This window comes from Scylla paramamosain, chromosome 8 (assembly GCF_035594125.1).
Source record: "Scylla paramamosain isolate STU-SP2022 chromosome 8, ASM3559412v1, whole genome shotgun sequence".
NCBI lineage: Eukaryota > Metazoa > Arthropoda > Malacostraca > Decapoda > Portunidae > Scylla > Scylla paramamosain.
In genome coordinates this window covers 9,187,828-9,208,927 of record NC_087158.1, presented here as the reverse complement: position 1 = coordinate 9,208,927, position 21,100 = coordinate 9,187,828, and the positions used below count along the sequence as shown (strand labels likewise).

General features: G+C 38.6%; 1 protein-coding gene across 1 annotated transcript in view; it reads left to right on the top strand.

Moving 5' to 3' along the window:
• LOC135102759 (aspartate dehydrogenase domain-containing protein-like) overlaps positions 1–20,466 on the top strand; it is a 167,482-nt gene extending 147,016 nt beyond the window's left edge. The window contains exons 6-7 of the mRNA XM_064008276.1: positions 6,234–6,463; positions 17,298–20,466. Coding sequence (XP_063864346.1) covers positions 6,234–6,463; positions 17,298–17,487 — 420 coding nt within the window. The 3' untranslated portion in view covers positions 17,488–20,466. The remainder of the gene's footprint in view (positions 1–6,233; positions 6,464–17,297) is intronic.
• The last annotated feature ends 634 nt before the right edge of the window (positions 20,467–21,100 follow it).

Here is a 21,100-nt window from a genome sequence, read left to right as displayed (position 1 = left end):
AGGGGAGTTAGATCTTGAAAGGTTTTGACACTTTCTATTAGTGAACTTTTTGGCTAGTTTGAGAACAGACTTGGCATGAGTCCAGGCAGAAATATAAAACACTTAAGATTTAGGTGATGGAAGGCTCAAGTACCTTTTGTAGGCCACCTCTCTATCATGTATAGCATGAGAAGAATCTGTGGTAAACCAAAGTTTGGAAGATTTAGGTCAAGAGAAAGAGTGAGGATTGTACACCTCCATGCCAAACACTATCACCTCTGTTATGTACACAGCACACAGAGATTGGTCTCTGACACAGAAGCAGTAGTTATTCCAAGGAAAATCACCATTATACCTCCTCAAAATCACCATTATACCTCCTCAGGTCCCCCAAGTAGCAGAGGCAAAATGCCAGGGGCATCTCTGCTTTGGGGGATCCTGAGGAGGGATTGGAATGATAGGACAAGATACAGATATGAGATTGTGATTGGAGGACCTCAACAGAGAAGATAGGGTAACAGCATAAGCAGGATTAAAGGTTAAGAAAAGGTCAAGAATGTTGGGCATATCTCCAAGATGGTCTGTCATAATCTCCTAACTTACCTTTAATAATAAGTTAGAGTTTATGCAGGAACTGCACCATTTATATACTTATCAAGTACTTCAGATACTACCACAATTCTTTAAGTCTAATTCCAGATCCTGAGAACTAGGCAAGTCATTCTGTGCCTCCTCCTTCACTTTCACTCCTTATTCATGTCTCCTTATTCCTATGTCTATGTGGCAACAAGATTACATACCCAGTTACATACATTATCATCCTTAACCCTTTCAATACGATGACACCTATGTAGGTGTCATGAAACGCCAGTGGCATATACAATGACGCCTATGTAGGCGTCTTGGTTAGATTCTATTTTAGTTTTTTGGTGAGTGATCCTGTCTGGTGATGAAAGACTGAAGTACCTTTTGTGGATCACCTCTATCATGTATAGCACGAAAACAGGCTGTGTTAAACCAAGGTTTGGAAGGTCTAGATCGAGAAAAAGAGTGAGGAATGTATGCCTCCATGTCAGACACTATCACCTCTGTTATGTGCTCAGCACACATAGACGGGTCTCTGACACAGAAGCAGTAATCATTCCAAGGAAAATCAGCAAAATACCTCCTCAGTTCCCCCCCCCTAGCACAAGCAAAATGTTAGAGGCACCTCCACTTAGGGGGATCCTGAGGAGGGAATGGAGTGATAGGACAAGATACAGATATGAGATTGTGATGGAAGGAGCCCAACAGAGAAGGGAGGGTAACAGCATAAGCAGAAGGATTAGAAGTTAGGAAAATGTCAAGAATGTTGGGTTTATCTCCAAGATGGTCAGAAATACGAGTAGGGTGTTGCACCAGTTGCTCTGGGTCATGAAGGATAGCAAAGTTGAAGGCTAGTTTACCAAGATGATCAGCGAAGGGAGAGGAAAGCCAAAGTTGGTGGTGAACATTGAAGTCTCCAAGAATGGAGATCTCTGCCAGACAGGGAGAGAGTCAGAATGTGCTCCATTTCGGAAGTTAAGTAGTCAAAGAATTTCTTATAGTCAGAGGAGTTAGGTGAGAAGTATACAGCACAGATAAATTTTGTTTGAGAGTGACTCTGTAGTTGTAGCCAAATGGTGGAAAACTCGGAAGGTACAAGAGCGTGGGCACAAGAGTAGGTTAAGTCATTGCACACATAAACACAACATCCAACTTTGGATTGCAAAATGAGGATAGAGGAAGTAGGAGAGAACAGAAAAGGGGCTACTGTCAGTTGCCTCAGACACCTGTGTTTTAGTGAAGAAAAGAAGATAAGGTTAAGTAGAAGAGAGGTGGTGTTCTACAGATTGAAAATTATATCTAAGACCATGAATGTTGCAGAAGTTAATTAAGAAAAAGTTGGGGGGTGTCAATACCAGAAGAGCAGTCTGACCTGGGGACATTTCTGGTCCCCTCCCCAGATGGGGATTCCGAGGCTGGTGTAGGAGTTGCCATGATAATTTTGAATTTTGAGTGAAGGGTGTGTGTGTAATTAGATGCTTGTAGTTTTGTGTGAAGGAATAGAGTTGCCTTTTAGAGGGCAGGCTGTGACTGCCGCTTTGTGTTGTGAGACACAAAGGGAAATGTTTAGTGAGGTCAAAGCTGGATTCAGTGATGAGTTCACAGCACCCCCTGATCCAGTACTTTGGACCTCACCGGGAATAATTATTGTTTCAGCAGGTGCCTACTGCCTCCTCCTTTGAATGTGCTCCACTTTTGAAATCAAGAAGTGAAAGAATTTCTTATAGTGAGAGGAGTTAGGTGAGAGGTATACAGCACAGATAAATTTAGTTTGTGAATCTTTAGTCATAGCCAGATGGCAGAAACCTCAGAAGATTCAAGAGTGTGGACATGAGAGCAAGTTAAGTTGTTGTGTGCATAGAGACAACATCCAGCTTTGGACTGAAAATTTGGATAAAGAAAGTAGGAGGGAACAAAAAAGGGGCTACTGTCAGTTGCCTCAGACACCTGTGTTTCAGTAAGGAAAAGAAGATAAGGTTTAGTAGAGAACAGATTGAAAATTAGATCTTTTTTATGCTGTTACTCTGTTTTCTCTGTTGGGCTCCTCCAATCACACTCTCATATCTGTATCTTGTCCTATCACTCCAGCACCTCCTCAGGATCCCCCTAAGCAGAGGTGCCTTTGGCATTTTGCCTCTGCTAGTTGGGGGGACCTGAGGAGATACTTTGCTGCTTTTCCTTAGAATGGCTTGTTTCAGTGTCAGAGGCCCATCTCTGTGTGCTGAGCGCATAACAGAGGTAATAGTATCTGGCATGGAGGTGTACATTCCTCACTCCTTTTTCTCGACCTAAACCTTCCAAACACTGGTTTAGCACTGCCTGTTCTCATGCTATACATGATAGAGAGGTGCCACAAAAGATACTTCAGCCTTCCATCACCCAAATCTCATGTGCTTTTTATTTCTGCCAAGAACCATGCCAAACCAACTAGCCAAAAACTTCTTCATTAATAGTGTCAAAATCTTTCAAGATCTAATTCCCCTTGTAACTTCTGGCACCTAGCCAAAAACATCTCAAATAACTTTGCTTCTTCTTCTTTCCCTCCTTTATTTCAACCAGATGACACCACTGCTATCACATCTATCTCTAAAGCTAAACTTTTTGAACAAACCTTTGCTAAAAACTCTACCTTGGATGATTCAGGGCTTATTCCTTCATCTCCTCTACCCTCTGACTACATGCTACCAATTAAAATTCTTCACAATGATGTTTTCCATGCCCTCACTGGCCTAAACCCTTGGAAGGCTTATGGACTTGATGGGGTCCCTTCTATTGTTCTCCGAAACTGTGCCTTCATGTTTGCACCTTGTCTAGTCAAGCTTTTTCATCTCTGTCTGTCAACATATACCTTTTCTTCTTTCTGGAAGTTTGCCTACATTCACCCTGTTCCTAAAAAGGGTGACCGTTTAAATCCCTCAAAATACCATCCTATTGCTTTGATTTCCTGTCTATCCAAAGTTTTGAATCTATCCTCAACAGGAAGATTCTTAAACATCTATCACTTCACAACCTTCTATTTGGTCACCAGTATGGATTTCATCAAGGCTGCTCTACTGGTGATCTTTTGGCTTTCCTTACTGAGTTTTGGTCATCCTCTTTTAGAGATTTTGGTGAAACTTTTGCTGTTACCTTAGACATATCAAAAGTTTTGATGGAGTCTGGCACAAAGCTTTGATTTCCAAACTACCCTCTTACAGCTTCTATCCTTCTCTCTGTAATTTTACCTCAAATATTCTAAACCTATTATTAATCTATTAACAATGTTCCTCAGGTTTATGTCCTATCACCCACTCTCTTCATATTATTCATCAATGATCTTATAATCCAAACTTCTTGTCCTATCCATTCCTATGCTGATAATACCACCCTGCATTTTTCCACATCTTTTCATAGACGTCCAACCCTTCAGGAAGTAAATAGTTCATGCAGGGAAGCTGTAGAATGCCTGACTTCTGATCTCTTTAAATTATTTTGATTGGGGCAGAGCAAACTTGGTATTGTTCAGTGCCTCAAAAACTCAATTCTTTCATCTATCAACTCAACACAACCTTCCAGACAACCTTCCCCTCTTCTTCAGTGACACTCAACTGTCCCCCTCTTCTACACTGAACATCCTTAGTCTGTCCTTTACTTAAGATCTAAACTGAAAACTTCACATCTCATCTCTAGCTAAAACAGTTTCTATGAAGTTATGCATTCTGAGATGTTTCTGCCAGTTTTTCTCACCCTTCCAGCTGCTAACTGTACAGGGGCCTTATCCGTCCATGTATGGAACATGCTTCACATGTCTTGGGAGGTTCCACTCATACCACTCTTCTAGACAGGGTGGAATCAAAAGCTTTTCTTCTCATCAACTCCTCTCCTCTAACTGACTGTTTTCAACTTCTTTCTCATCACCGCAGTGTTGCATCTCTTGCTATCTTCTACTGCTATTTTCATGCTAACTGCTTTTCTGATCTTGCTAACTGAATGCCTCCCCTCCTCCCGTGGCCTCACTGCACAAGACTTTCTTCTTTCTCTCACCCCTATTCTATCCACCTCTTTAATGCAGGAGTTAGCCAGTATTCTCAATCATTCATCCCTTTCTCTGGCAAACTCTGGAACTCCCTGCCTGCTTCTGTATTTCCACCTTCCTATGACTTGAATTCCTTCAAGAGGGAGGTTTCAAGACACTTATCCTTTAATTTTTGACTACCACTTTGGACCCTATTCAGGAACCAGTGGGCCTTTTCTTTTTAATTGATTTTTGTTACCCTTGGCCAGTGTTTCTCCTATATAAAAAAAATGAGTGAATAAGAAGTTGAAGGAGGTGTCAAGATATTTAGGGTTGATACCAGAAGAGCTGAACAACCTGGGGATATTTCTGGTCTCCTCCTCAGATGGGGACTTCTAGACTGGTGTAGGAGTCACTGTGATAATTTTGAATTTTGAGTCAAGGGTATGTGTGTGATTAGGTGCATGTAGTTTTGTGTGAAGGAAGAGTTTTCTTTAAAGGGCAGGCTGTGACTGCCCCCTTTGTGTTGTGAGAAACAAAGGTAAACTTTCAGTGAGATCACAGCTGAATGAATGATAAGTTCACAGCATTCCCTGATCCACTGCTTTAGACTTAACTGTTTTGGCAGGTGTCTGCTGCCTCCTCCTGTAGCTGAGGTCTTCAATAATTTCTGGTTCTTTTGTGAACAATAAATCCAATCTTGAGGGTTCCTCAGTTGTTCTGAAACTGGTATTTTCCTTCACCCACTGTGTTAGAACATTGTCCATTCCAGCAACCTGTTTCCTTATGACAGTTTATTTCCTTCTGTTGACCTGTTCTCCTAACACACCTCCCTACAGTTGAAATCCCTGATCAAGACTATATTATCATGCTGCAATCACACTTTCCACATGTTCACTTGTATCTGTTAACATTTTTCATAATCCCCAGTACTCCATGATTTTTTTTTTTTTTTTTTTTTTTTGTGTAACATATACCATTGCAAAGTCTCTCCTCCCTCCTCTTCTCTTTATTCCTACCCTCAACACCTCTGTCTTACCTTCACTGTACATCAACCACATCACTCCAACACATTGCTTACTTTTTCTGTTTCTCTTCCATATATTGTATTTTCCACCACTTTGTGTGTGTGTGTGTGTGTGTGAGTGAGAAAATGAATTAGAATAAATGAAGAGATGATGAGCAGAGGAGGAAAGTGGATAAATTATAACTTCCATATAAAGAAAATGAAGAGTGGATTATTGGCATCAGCAGTAACCTCACCACTACCTCAATCTCTCATCAGCTGCATTGTGTGTGGAGAAAGGTTCACAATTGCTACTCCATATAGTGGTTTCTTCCTCTCCTTCTTTCACTGTTATTGCCAAGAGGAGGAAATTTATACATAATAATGTGCATAACTTTGCCTAAAAAGTATTTGTCTAATCTGTTGCAGTGGCAGCCCCCATAAAATTCCATGGCTACAATTGGAGGATGGTTACAGAATATAGTGACATTTTCAATAAGTAAATTAAAAACATGTGTGGAAAGGGAAGTTGGGATAGGTAAAAAATTGACCCAATTCATAAAACATTTGAATATATGTAGGAGAGAAAGAGAAGGTTACTGTAAGTAGCATAATGCAAGATGCATTTTAGCATGTAGAAAAAAATATACTTCTTTGTATTCCTTGCAGGACCTCAAAGTCACAATGATAAAACATCCAAGTTGTTTCAAGCTTCAAGGAGAACTATACAGTAAAAATGAACAAATATGTGAGGAAACAGCAGTCACTCTGTATGAGGGATCAGTACGAACTTTATGTCCTTTAGCCCCCAACAACGTCAACACTATGGCAGCTGCAGCAATGGCAGCTCACAACCTTGGCTTTGATGGAGTACAAGGCTGTCTTATTGCTGACCCACAGTAAGTAAAATCCTAGCAGTATGTCCCAATTGGAGCAAAGTAATGTGAGTATCCCATTTTAAGCATTTATCTTTAGCATTTTATGAATATTTCTTTCAGTTACAGTGAAATTTTTAGGTATGTAAACATATCACCATAATGAGCCTCCATTGTACTACAAAAATGCAAGTGTGGATGGGCTCTTGTAATGAAACTTTGTAACATCAAGGGAATGTGTCAGAACTTGCTCCCTTCCTACCAGAAATGGGATGCTTGAATAATTGCAATGCAATGAGGTTCGGTTAAAACAAGTGATTATGCCTTAAGAAAAGTATCATCATTGTGTGACAAGCCTCATGTGGATGGGAAGTATGGCATTGTCCCATTGACTGTCCAGCCTTATCCAGACTGTAATGTCTTTTTTCAGTCTTTGATCCAACTGAAGACAACAGAAACTTAAGATCAGTTAAGTGCATCCTAATAAAGTTTTTGTACAGTTTACTCACATACTGGCATTTTAAGTTAGCCAACATACATTATCCACTGTACACCTCAGCCAACATATTTTATTTACTGTACACCTTAGCCAACATACTTTATCTACTACACCTCACTACCAGCATAGTTTTGAAACCCAACACCATGACTTTCTTTTTCTTTTGCTGACTATATTGTAGTGAATAAAAATGTACAAAGCTACAGGCAACTGAACATATTAGCCTATTACTGCAGTCAGAAAGAAATTGAATGTTACTACCGCACCATTCAATGATGATATGGCATGCTAAGAACACAGGGGAATATGTAACCTTGTACTGTATCGCATTACTGGGTGATATGCAATGATGATACAATGCATGGATTTTTTTTTTTTTTTTTTATTATAAATGTAAGAAGGACACCAGTCAAGGGCAACAAAATCAATAAAAAAAAAGCCCACTGAGATACCAGTCCTCAAAAAGGGTCCAAAGCAGTTGTCAAAAATTGAAGGATAAGTGTCTTGAAACCTCCCTCTTGAAGGAATTCAAGTCATAGCAAATGGAAAAAAACAGAAGCAGGCAGGGAGTTCCAGAGTTTACCAGAGAAAGGGATGAATGATTGAGAATACTGGTTCTCTTGCATTAGAGAGGTGGATAGAATAAGGGTGAGAGAAAAAAGAAAGTCTTGTGCAACAAGGCCATGGCAGGAGGGGAGGCATGCATTTGGCAAGATCAGAAGAGCAGTTAGCATGAAAATAGAGGTAGGAAATAGCTAGAGATGCAACATTGCAGCAATGAGAAAGAGGCTAAAGACAGTCAGTTAGAGGAGAGGAGTTGATGAGATGAAAAGCTTTTGATTCCACCCTGTCTAAAAGAGCAGTATGAGTGGAACTCCCCCAGACATGTGAAGCATACTCCATACATGGACAGATAAGGCCCTTGTACAGAATTAGCAGCCTGGGGAGGTGAGAAAAACTGGCAGAGACATCTCAGAATTCCTAACTTCATAGAAGCTGTTTTAGCTAGAGATGAGATGTGAAGTTTCCAGTTTAGATTATAAGAAAAGGACAGACCGAGGATGTTCAATGTAGAAGAAGGGGACAGTTGGGTGTCATTGAAGAAGAGGAGATGGTTGTCCGGAAGGTTATGTCAGGTTAATAGATGGAGGAATTGGGTTTTTGAGACAATGAACAATACCAAGTTTGCTATGCCTCAATCAGAAATTTTAAAGACATCAGAAGTCAGGCATTCTGTGGCTTCCCTGCATGAAAAGACGTGGAAAAGTGCACGGTTATATCATCAATGTAGGAGTGGATAGGGCAAAAAGCTTGGTTTAGATCATTGATGAATAATAGGAAGAGAGTGGGTGACAGGACAGGACCCTTAGGAACACCAGTGTTAATAGATTTAGGAGAAAACAATGACTGGTCAGAAAGGAAACTTGAGATGAAGTTACAGAGAGAAGGATAGAAGCCATAGGAGAGTAGTTTGGAAATCAAAGCTTTATGCCAGACTCTATCAAAAGCTTTTCATATGTCTTAGGCAATAGCAAAAGTTACACCAAAAGCTCGAAAGAGAATGATCAAGACTCTGTAAAGAAAGCCAGAAGATCACCAGTAGAGCGGCCTTGATGGAACCCATACTGGCAATCAGATAAAAGGTTGTGAAGTGATAGATGTTTAAAAATCTTCCTGTTGAGGATAGATAGGCAGGAAATTAAAGGAATAGGACGGTAGATTGAGGGATTAGAACGGTCGCCCTATTTAGGAACAGGCTGAACAAACAAACTTCCAGCAAGAAGGAAAGATGGATGTTGACAGACAGAGATGAAAGAGTTTGACTGAGCAAGGTGCAAGCATGGAGGCACAGTTTTGGAGAACAATAGGAGAGATCCCATCAGGTCCATAAACCTTCCAAGGGTTTAGGCCAGCAAGGCTATGGAAAACATCATTGCAAAGAATTTTAACAGGTAGCCAGGTAGTCAAAGGGTGGAGGAGAGGGAGGAACAAGCCATGAATCCTCCAAGGTAGAGTTTTTAGCAAAGGTCTGAGTGAAGAGTTCAGCTTTAGAGATAGATATGATAGCAGTAGTGCCATCTGGGTGAAATAAAGGAGGGAAGGAAGAAGAAACAAAGTTATTTGAGATGTTTTTGGCTAGGTGCCAGAAGTCACAAGGGAAGTTAGATCTTGAAAGATTTTGACACTTTTTCAATTAATGAAGGAGTTTTGGGTAGTTGGAGAACAGACTTGACATGGTTCTGGGTGGAAATATAAAGTGCATGAGATTCTGGTGATGGAAGGCCCAGGTACCTTTTGTGGGCCACCTATCATGTACAGTATGAGAACAGGCTGTGTTAAATCAAGGTTTAGAAGATTTAGGTCGAGAAAAAGAGTGAGGAATGTACACCTCCATGCCAGGTGCTGTCACCTTTGTCATGTGCTTGTCGCACAGAGACGGGTCTCTGACAGGGAAGTAGCAGTCATTCCAAGGAAAATCAGCAAAATACTTCAAGTCTCCCCAGCAAACAGAGGCAAAGTGCCAAAGGCACCTCTGCTTAGGGGGATCTTGAGGAGGGATTGGAGTGATAGCACAAGATATAGATATGAGATTGTGATTACAGGACCCCAAAAGAGAAGAGAGGGTAACAGCATAAGCAGGACTAGAGGTTAAGAAAAGATCAAGAATGTTGGGCGTATCTCCAAGACAGTCAGGAAAATGAGTAAGGTGTTGCACCAATTGCTCTAGGTCGTGGAGGATAGCAAAGTTGAAGACTAGTTCACTAGGATGGTCAGTGAAGGGAGAGGAAAGCAAAAGCTGGTGGTGAACATTGAAGTCTCCAAGAATGGAGATCTCTGGAAAAGGGAAGAGTCAGAATGTGCTCCACTTTGGAAGTTAAGTAGTCAAAGAATTTCTTATAGTCAGAGGAATCAGGTGAGAGGTATACAGTACAGATAAATTTAGTTTGAGAGTGACTCTGTAGTCATAGCCAGATGGTGGAAAACTCGAAAGATTCAAGAGTGTGGACATGAGAGCAGATTAAGTCATTGTGCACATAAACACAACATCCAGCTTTGGATTGAAAATTAGGATAAAGAAAGTAAGAGGGAACAGAAAAAGGGCTACTCTCAGTTGCCTGAGACACCTGTGTTTCAGTGAGGAAAAGATGAGGTTTAGTGGAGGAGAGGTGGTGTTCTACAGATTGAAAATCAGATCTAAGACTGTGAATGTTGCAGAAGTTAATAAAGAAAAAAGTTGAGGGCGATGTGAAGACACTTAGGGTCGATACTAGAAGAGCAGTCCAACCTTGGGACATTTCTGGTCCCCTCCCTAAATGGGGAGTCCGAAGCTGGTGTAGGAGTCACCATGATAATTTTTTAACTTTCAGTAAAGGGTGTGTGTGTGTGTGTGTAATTAGATGCTTGTAGTTTTATGTGAAGGAAGAGAGTTGTCTTTAGAGGGTAGGCTGTGACTGCCCCCTTGTGTTGTGAGATGCCAAGGGAAACATTCATTGAGGTCACAGCTGCCTTACAATGCAGTGTTCTTTTCACATGTGTGTAGCCAGCCTTATTTGACGAAGGATTCTGTTAAGACCAAGGATACCAAGAAAAATTAAATATTCCCGGGCAGGATTAGTTTAGTCTTCATTCCACCAGTAGGTAAAAGCATAGGACATAGTTAAAGGCCATGCACTGAATGTTACTTTAAATTTTTAATTGCTTCAGCAATTTTGAAATGCAATCATATGAACTATTACCCAGAATTTGTTTCATCCACTAAAATAATGAAATATATACATGATACACATGTATATCATTTGTATCATGGGACAACAAAACAACAGTCAAGTAATAAAATTATAATAATATAAGAAAAAAATTAAACACAAAATTGATAAAAATATCTTGGAAATGAGATTCCTCAGAGTCAGTTTTAATTGGGAAATTTGCTGTTTTAATGTAGGACTTGGTATATGCTCCCACAATTCCTTGGAGATGGACATTCTAAAATCGCTTCTCATGACACATCTTGATGTACTTTATGTACATCCTGCAAAACATTGATCCTAAGTCTTTAAGCTAACATTATCCACAGGATCTGGTGATACACACTCTACAGAACAATTATTATAAGCTAAATACTTGCAACTACGCTCTCAGATTTTTCACATTTATTTCTAGTCTCTTGCTGCATATTTAATTTTAAACATTTCCCACTGGTTTCCACAGGGACTAATGTTTTATCTAGCAAATCCTGAAAATAATCAAACTAGTATTATTTGTGCTGCTGGGATACTGTGATGTTCAAAAAGTACCGTGCCGAAATGAAAGGACCAGTTGATATCAGATGCCAACTTCTCCAAAACACAAAAAAAATCTCAAGGCAGGAGATATGAGTTTGCAGTGCTGTCATGAAACCCCAGTCTATGTATGTGCTGCGGTTGATTACACAAACTTATAATGAAAAGGGATCACTTGTATTTTCAAAGAAGAAAGTGACAACTCAGAGAAGACATTGTGAGACACAATATAAACAGACAAGCAGCAACTCAGGGCAGACTTTTGGAGACACTATGTCAACAGGCAATCTTCACCCGTGTCCTGCTAAGATTTGGCATTAAAACATATTGTTTCTTTCATATGTGCCAGGATTTATAAAGTTTTATGTTAATTGCATAACAAATGGATAAAGTAAACTTATACAGAGGAAAAATAGAATTTGTCCCAAGGTGAAGATACATCCCAAACCCGAGATGATGTGCATAGTATTTAGCTTGTCCTGCCATATTTCTTGCTTTTCTACTTGATGATGGTGGCTAGAAATGTTTCTATTATCTTATTACTTGATTTGATAAAATGTAAATGTAAATATTTTTTCCAGGATACAAAATATTTTGTGTAAAATTAAGTCGGCTGATGAATCTGGCAGTTTTCCAGACCATTGCAAAAATCTCAATCTCATAACTGCCTTTTGGTGAAGCTGAGATGATTTTGTGGTTTAACAAGACAATAATTTCTTGCCTTTTCAGATAACTCAATGGGAATCAACTTGCTCATTATCTGCATATTCTTTTACTCTCTGATTAATATCTCCACTGAGTTCACAACTTGTCCATCAGTGATCAGTGAAGTAATTTTTTACAGGCAGTTGTGGAAATCAGGTGTGTCACTCTTTATTATGGTTGTCATCCACATTTAAAGAACAAGGATTCTCAGGTCTCTGTAGTCCATAAATCTTTACCTAACAGATAATAAATCTTAAACCTAACAGGCAATTATTTCAAATGTTTGTTTATTTTCTAATACTTTCTTTAATATATAGATGTATATTAGGTGTTGACCAGGGTCATTTACTGAAGGGTTTTACATTTCTTCCCTAGTGTCCATGACTTCTAGTATGGAAACAGTGAGGAGTCAGTGCTTCCATATTTACTAAATAGACAACTAAATAAGTGAAGAGATAGCTATGAACTCTGTCTCTTATTTCCACTACCACTGTTTTAAGTTCTTCAAGGTGAAACTCCCCAATGGACATTCTAAAAGTCACTCTGTCAAGGACCTCATGATATACTAAATGTCTAAAATCATAGCCATTTTGCTAGGATATGCTGCATAGATAGATGATTTAATATTTCTGATAGAGTGGGAAGTTAGTGGCATTATCATTAATTAAAATGAGTGGGTAGTGGCATTATCATTAATTAAAATACAAAGAGCATGATTGTCTGGCTGTAAATTGCAGGCTATATGGCTCTCAAAAGGGCTAGCATCTAGCCTACCACCTGCATTAAACTTTGCCTCGATATCTGCCAATGAGAGAAATTATGCTATTGTTAGACTGTCAGACAACTTGCAAAAAACAATTTCAGTCTTCTGCATGCACACTGCTAAAGTCAGCTACGTAATACACACTAGTTATGAGGTCTCCTGCCTCCTTGCTCTCTGGATGAAGCCACTCTCAGATTGGGACTTCATTAATTAAGGAGTACCTTGTCACTCTGGTGGTAAACTGTCTGTCCAGACCAGCGTTCTGCTTTTGAAAATGTGACCCTTTCATCCCACATAATTTGTCTTTGCACTGAAATGACAATAATGTGTGCAACTCATTGAAAACCAGGTGCTCAGCTTTTCTGGCACTGACATGAAGAACACATTTCAATGTGCCATTTCCATCTGTAGGGTCACTGCTGATCTCCAGATTTATGAGGAATTCTTCCAGCTTATTCCACTGTGAGACACTGGGCAAGATATCTTCTATGCTGTGCTTCAATGTGTTGAGCAGTAGCCCTTGACCTCTACTGTCTCATGTGCATGAAGACCAATGATGCCTTGGCAATGATTGGGGAGAAGAAAGGTGCTGTTTCACTTCACCACTGTGAGGTTGTTGGATGCACATAGCCCATCTACAAGGTGCACTGCATCATCCACCAAGAGCCCCTGTGCACCAAGTGCAACCTCATGGACACCATGTCTATCATAATTAAGGTTGTCAACTCCAGCCTAAATCACTATCTAGGTATTGATGGATGAGGTCAGTGAGTGCTACACTGACCTGCTTTTGCTCTGCAAGGTTTGCTTGTTGAGTAATGGGGCCACATTGTTCTATATGTGTGACCTGCAGCAAGAGATTGCCATTTTCCTCTTTCTGGACAAAGCTTCCCATGCTTATGATATCACTTAGTCATGATGGCTCGCTCCTCTGGCCCTGCTCATAGATGCATATTTCTGAACTGCACAGAGTATTCAATCTACCCCCACTTTCCTGCCTCGAGCACTTCTTAGGTTCTGGCCACTCATCTACTAGGAGCATGATGCCACATCCCAATAAACGTTTTCAATAATTTGGCATTGATAAGACATACTGTAATGTGCAGTGAGATAAAGCAACATAAAATGAAGAAAGTAAGAACAAGAAAGAATGAAAATGAACGGGAAGAGAGAGAGAGAGAGAGAGAGAGAGAGAGAGTACATATGCCAGATGTACGATTAAGAGTGCTCGCTGCCATTAACTTACCATAAGAATTTCTGTGCCCAGGGACTCTCCTTCCCCAATTAATTTACCCTATTTCTCTTTGCCCAGTCAGTTTGAGTCTCAAGTAGTTTACAGCAGAAGAGTTGTCCTTGACAAGGAAATAATCAGTATTATTAATCTAGCCCCCTTGTTTAATCCGAATAATTTTTAAAAGTACTGTTTTATTTAAGTAAAGACTGCACGGGGAGCGACATGTGGGGTGGCATCCATATGTGTATGTGTCACACCCCATCAACCCCCCCCTCCTTAGCAGCAGCGCAGGAAAGTAGTTGGAGTGTTTTCTCACAAGCAGTCACTGCCCACCAATTGGAAGGAGCAGACGTACTGAGATGTGCTCTAATATTTGAGGGAGACTAAGGCAGGATAATATTTAGCCAGGTCAGTTGCCTTAAGGGGATAAATGAGTCATTACCGACCGTACACCCCGGCCTTTTTATACAGAATGGGAGTCTCCATAGTAGTCTGCCAGTAAGTGTAGTTATGTATTACATACAGTATACCCAGGGAAGCGACTCCTCAGCACTGTTGATGTCCAGGCTGAGCTTCCATGATGAGCAGTGACTGACCTTCCTGTGTGTTCGTGGGTACTCTTTCATAGTAGTCTCATGTGTCTTTTGTTAGTAACCCTGTTTTGTCTAAAATGTTACTATGGGTTGATGCAGTTCAGCCGCAGAGGACTTGAGTAATTAGTTGTGTAATGAACTTTATTCCCTACTCAAGTCCTGACAAGGCCTGTTGTCCAGGAAGCAGTAAACAGTACTACTCAGCCTGAGGCTATAATATTCTGTTGGGCAGTGGAAGGACTGTCATGGAAGGCAGAAGCCCATATACGACCATATACGTGTTGTTGTATGTTAACTGTTTTTCCCTAGATGTGGTCATTTCTTCTGCAGCTGTGGGTGTTTAGTGTTGTTTGGAGTATTTCCCTCATCTCTGAGTCAGTAAAACAGTCTGGTGACCTCAACTTAGTGTGACCTGGAGTTATGACTGCTGTGAAAAGGGTGCAGGAGTCACACACCTGTATTTGAGCCTGGCACTGAGTCCACATGAGGTGGTTCAGGAAAGCTAGTCCAGGTGTGGCAGCTTGGTGAAGGGGCTGGAAATTGTGGTCGTAACAATACATTGATTATATTATTCATTCATATCAAAACACCTTATCTCTCATGGAAAGATACCATTTATGAGCCTGACTAGAGGGTTATGCATGCGTGATATCAAATTATATGTTTTTAGTTGCTGTTTTTCATACTTTATACATTTTTTTTTCTGTTATTATAAGATGATTGAAACATTGCCATATTTTTTCACTTTTATGTTTATTAAGAATTTAGGCTTTTATTATTTTTTTAATTTATGGAAGGGATAGTTGGTAACAGCATTATCAACTACATGCTAATGTCTGAAACATGCAAACATTTCCAAGTCAAACACAAGGTTGCTCACTTACCATATTTGATGGCTCATATGACGCATGGGCTCATAAGAGGCACCCAGTTTTGGCACACATTGAAATGGGGAAAAAAAAAAAAAAAGATAAATGAGCGGATCTAAGGTCTGAATATGAAGTGAATGATTTCACCTGACATTTGAAGACTCACATGCATTTAGATGATTATTAAATCCCAATAGTTTGCATTTAAAAACTTTAATATTTGCTAGTAGCCTGCGTACCAATCCTGTTGTGAGATGTAAACATATACCTGGCATATGGCATTGGCAGTAACCATGAGAGACTACAGGTAATAAAGTTTGTTCATAAGAATGTTAAAAGATAGTGCAATTTTAATTGTATGAAAGTGTCTTACCTCAAGGAGTAACGGCATCACACTGTAAAGAAACCAGTGAAGCTTGGCCATGTCACTGGGTTCAGCGCGTAACCAACCCTGTGTTTGTTTGGTACATGCAATGTGTTGGGCATGGTCACTTAGGCATATTCTTCCTGACTGGTGTCATTCTATATGAATTACTGGTAAGTATGACCTATTATATATTGTTACCTTGAAAGAAAGAGGTGTTTTGTGGTGTAGTACCAATCATCAACTTGTTTACATGTGTGAAAATGTTTGGGGTTTGACTTTAGAGCCTCTATTGCAATAGACTTAACACCAACCACTGCCTCAATGCTGAACCTTGGCCTCATAGGACGCAGGCTCATTTCCTGAGATTTTTTTTTTTGGGGGGGGTGGGGAAGGTGCGTCTTATGAGCCATCAAATACGGTGCTAGGACAATGATCCCCTCATCCCAATAAACGTTTTCGATAATTTGGCATTGATAAAAGAAGTAATCTCTCATGAAAAGATACCAAATATGAGTCTGATAAGAGAATAAGCAAGCATGATATCAAAGGATATTGTCATTTAGAGACAGACAGATAACAGATTAGCCAAGCAATGTTATACGTACATTTTCATGTTTATGATGATAAATTGTGATGAGAGAGAGAGAGAGAGAGAGAGAGAGAGAGAGAGAGAGAGAGAGAGAGAGAGAGAGAGAGAGAGAGAGAGAGAGAGAGAGAGAGAGAGGGGGGGGGGGGTTGTCAGATACCAACTAAAAAGGTGTTAATCATTTATTTATTAACTAATTTTACTTCAACCCTGCATTTTTTCATATGCTTATTTTACCCTGAACATCATATTTCAGTTATTCCTTTCCATTCTTTCTTATATTACCAGTTTGTTTGTTTCTTTACATGTTTTCAGTTTCTTACACTAAATGCTATAGATTTGCCACTGACTTTTTAGTAGCTGTTTTTCATACTTATGTATTTTTCTGTTATTATAGAATGATTGAACCATTGCCATAATTTTTCACTTTTATGTTTATTAAGAATTTAGGCTTTTATCTTTTTTTTTTTTTTGAAAGGGATAATCAGTAACAGCATTATCAATTACATGCTGATCTCTGAAATATGCAAACATTTCCAAGTTAGAAACAAGATCGGCAAGTGTGTTGATAGGGACTGTCATACAAGAGCCCTCTAAAAGAGTAGTTTTTATTCTTCCATGTTTATTAGTTATTATTCTTTTGAATCATGCACTTATATTTCCATTTTCACTTCAGTCTTCCATATATGCAGAGGCCTTCATATCATTAAACTTTGTTTCAGTATTGACTTAGTATAATTTTGGTGTACTTTATTTTATACAGTTGTCACTATGTTTTAACTGATTTATATATATATATATATATATATATATATATATATATATATATATATATATATATATATATATATATATTATATATATATATATATATATATATATATATATATATATATATATATATATATATATATATATATATATATATATATATTTATTTATTTATTTATTTGTTTTAACAGGTTAAGAGAGTGGCACATTGTGGAAATTGAAGTGACTGGTCCAGAGATTGCAGGGAGAAAATTCTCTGTGAAAACTACTCGTCAAAATCCTGCTAACTTGCGAGCAGTTACTGGCACAGCTACCTACGCATCTTTTCTGTCCTCTGTGAAACGGGCTGGTGGTAAAGGGCCAGGTGTACATTTCTGTTAATTTCTCTCTCTCTCTCTCTCTCTCTCTCTCTCTCTCTCTCTCTCTCTCTCTCTCATGGTATCAAGCATCAAGTAAGCATTACATTATATTCAGAATGTATGATAATTTTTTTTTCTTTTTAATACTAAAAAATTATGATGACAAGTTATAAGGAAAACAACTTACGAGCAACCTTCTGGAACGTATCTCACTCATAACTCGAACACCCTCTGTATTAGTTATAATAGTTCCTTATTGTCTTGTCCTTAATTCAGCCTAAGATTAAGATAGTGTTCCTTAACTGTATGTATAATAATCAAAAACTATATTTACTATTGTCTCTAAATCACTCACATTAGGCTCTACAATATTGCCAAGATTGATTATGAAATTATTATATGGAAAAACTACTCTGGGTAACGTTGGCAGCATGTGCAAGAAGTTGCTAAAGATGAAAACAATGATATTACTTTCGTTGCACTTCAATGTGTCGTAGTGACAGGATAGTTGAGATTAACCAATATCCATTCTTATCTCAGTTATCATCGTGGCCAGATCACAGTAAGGTGGCAGACTCACTGAGTGTCCTGACAGAGGTACAATCACTGTCAAAAGCCCCCAATTAATCTTTAGATCAATTTGTTTGTTGCCATGTTGTCCTGTGGGTATCACATTGGGTGGAGCACTGAATATCTCAAAAAGGAACTGCCCTATGATTTTCAAAGTATATTCACATGCTACCAAAAAGAACATAAGAACATAAGAACATAATAAGGGAAGCTGCAAGAAGCGACCAGGCTTACACATGGCAGTCCCTGTATGAAACACACCTACCTATTTCCATCTGTTATCCCCATCCATAAACTTGTCTAATCTTCTCTTAAAGCTCTCTAGTGTCCTAGCACTAACTACATGATTACTGAGTCCATTCCACTCATCTACCACTCTGAGAACCAATTTTTTCCTATCTCCTTCCTAAACCTAAATTTTTTAAGCTTGAACCCGTTATTTCTTGTTCTACCCTGGTTGCTGATCCTAAGAATTTTGCTTACATCTCCCTTGTTATAACCCTTATACCACTTAAAGACTTCTATCAGGTCCCCTCTTAACCTACGTCTCTCTAGAGGATGTAAATTTAACAGCTTCAACCTCGCCTCGTAAGGAATACTCCTCATCCCCTGTATCCTTTTAGTCATTCTCCTCTATACTGATTCTAATAGACCTATATCTTTCCTGTAATGTGGGGACCAGAACTGCACAGCATAGTCTAGATGAGGTCTGACCAGCGCCAAGTATAACTTTAATATTACCTCCGGCCTTCTACTTTTAACACTCCTAAAAATGAATCCTAGTACCCTATTTGCCTTGTTTCTGGCTTTTATGCATTGTTTCCCTAGACGGAGTTCAGAGCTAACTATAACTCCTAAATCTTTCTCGTACCCTGTACCTACCAGAGTTTGGTTGTTTAATGTGTTTCCTCTACCTACGCTAAGCACTTTGCATTTATTGATATTAAATTGCATTTGCCATCTATCCGTCCATTCATTCAATCTAAGTCTGCCTGCAAGGCGATAGCATCCGATTCTGACCTAATTAATCTACCTATCTTTGTGTCATCCGCAAATTTACTAACATCACTACTAATTCCACTATCCAAGTCATTGATATATATTAGAAATAACAATGGCCCTAATACTGATCCCTGTGGCACCCCACTAATTACATGATCCCACTCAGATTTCGAGCCGTTTATTACCACTCTCTGTCACCTGTTACCAAGCCATGACCCTATCCAGCCTAACACCTTCCCATCTATCCCATGTGCCCTAACCTTTCTCAGCAGCCTTTGATGGGGTACCTTGTCAAATGCTTTACTAAAGTCCAGATATAAGATATCATAACTATCACCATTATCTACTGCCTCATACACCTTACTGTAAAAACTTAACAAGTTTGTCAGGCAAGACTTCCCCTTCATGAAGCCATGCTGTGACTGATTTATCAAGTTATGTTTGTCTAAATGTTCCCTAATGTTCCTCGCTATTATTGACTAACATTTTATCTACAACTGAAGTTAAGCTGACAGGTCTTTAATTAGACGCTAAAGTTTTATCTCCTTTCTTAAAGATGGGTACTACATTAGCCTGCCTCCACATTACTGGTACCTCACCCGACTCCAGTGCTTTCCTAAAGACAGAAACTAACGGCTCACTAATAATCTCCTTACATTCCTTAAGTACTCTGGGATATATTTCATCAGGTCCTGGTGACTTGAACTTTTTTAGCCTATCTATCTCCTGTTCCACTATCTCCCTAGTTATGGAAATATCTGTCAGCTTCTCATTCTCATCTGCTCTAAACACCTGTTCACTATCTGGCATATCCTGCATGTTTTCCTGGGTGAATATCTCAGACAGAAGATAAAGAGGAAAAATAGGGTCAGAAGACAAAGAAAGAAATTGGACTCAGAGAGGAGACAAGAGGAATGGTTTCAGTAAGAGCAAACTAAAACACAAGAAATTTATCAAGACTGTTCACTGACAGTATCACAGGGGTAGGGGGGGGTGTTCTTTGATTTGATGTTATTAAAGTTCAGTTACTATCAGGTTGGATAGCAATTTTGTGAAGTTTAAGTTTATTCTATTTGTTTGGTCATTAAAGTTAGGTAGCTGCCACCAGTCATGGTGTTATATCTAACATATTTATCTTTGTGTGGTATGGTAGCATTGTTCTTATTAATTAGCCAGGGTTCCATAAGGCACTGGTAAATGCCATGACAAAAAGATTAATTTTATTTGATGTAAGTATCTATAAAAAAAAAAAGGGGGGGGCTTCATATTCTTCTCTGAATACAAAATATTTTACTTTATAGATCTTTCTGTTACCTTGGAGTTGTTGTACCCCTATACAATGATTTTTAATATTGAGGATCCTATTGCTGTTACATCAAAATGTTTTGTGTATCACTGGCTTAATGAGTAATACATTATCAAAAGAGAATTTTACCTATATATCCTGAGTTTAAGTTTACATCCTGAAGTTATTTCCTCTAAAACTTAACTGGCCAGTGAATTTACCTGTTACATGATGGTCAGTTAATCTCTGCACAAATAATTATTCATAACAGGCACAAATGGTTATTTTCATATGAACAAAGTTTTTAAACAATACAAGATTCTCGAGACAACGTGATGTACATACCTGTCAACAAATGATGGTCGGTTAGCCTCTGCTGCTTGCAACCTGGGGTCAGCCTTATATAAGGCTGCCTCCCTTAGAAAGTGGATCCTTCCACCTGATTAATATATATATATATATATATATATATATATATATATATATATATATATATATATATATATATATATATATATATATATATATATATATATATATATATATATATATATATATATATATATATATATATATATATATAATATATATATATATATTTTTATTTTTTATTTTATTTTATTTTTTTTTTAATATCCCTAAAAATTCATAGTCATCTGCTCTCAGATTGTTCATGAACAATACATACTACCAGAACCTAACTCTGTTAACAAAATTTAGACCTCAAATATTAATCACAAATTTTCTCTATATTACATAGTCATCATTTCTTACAAGT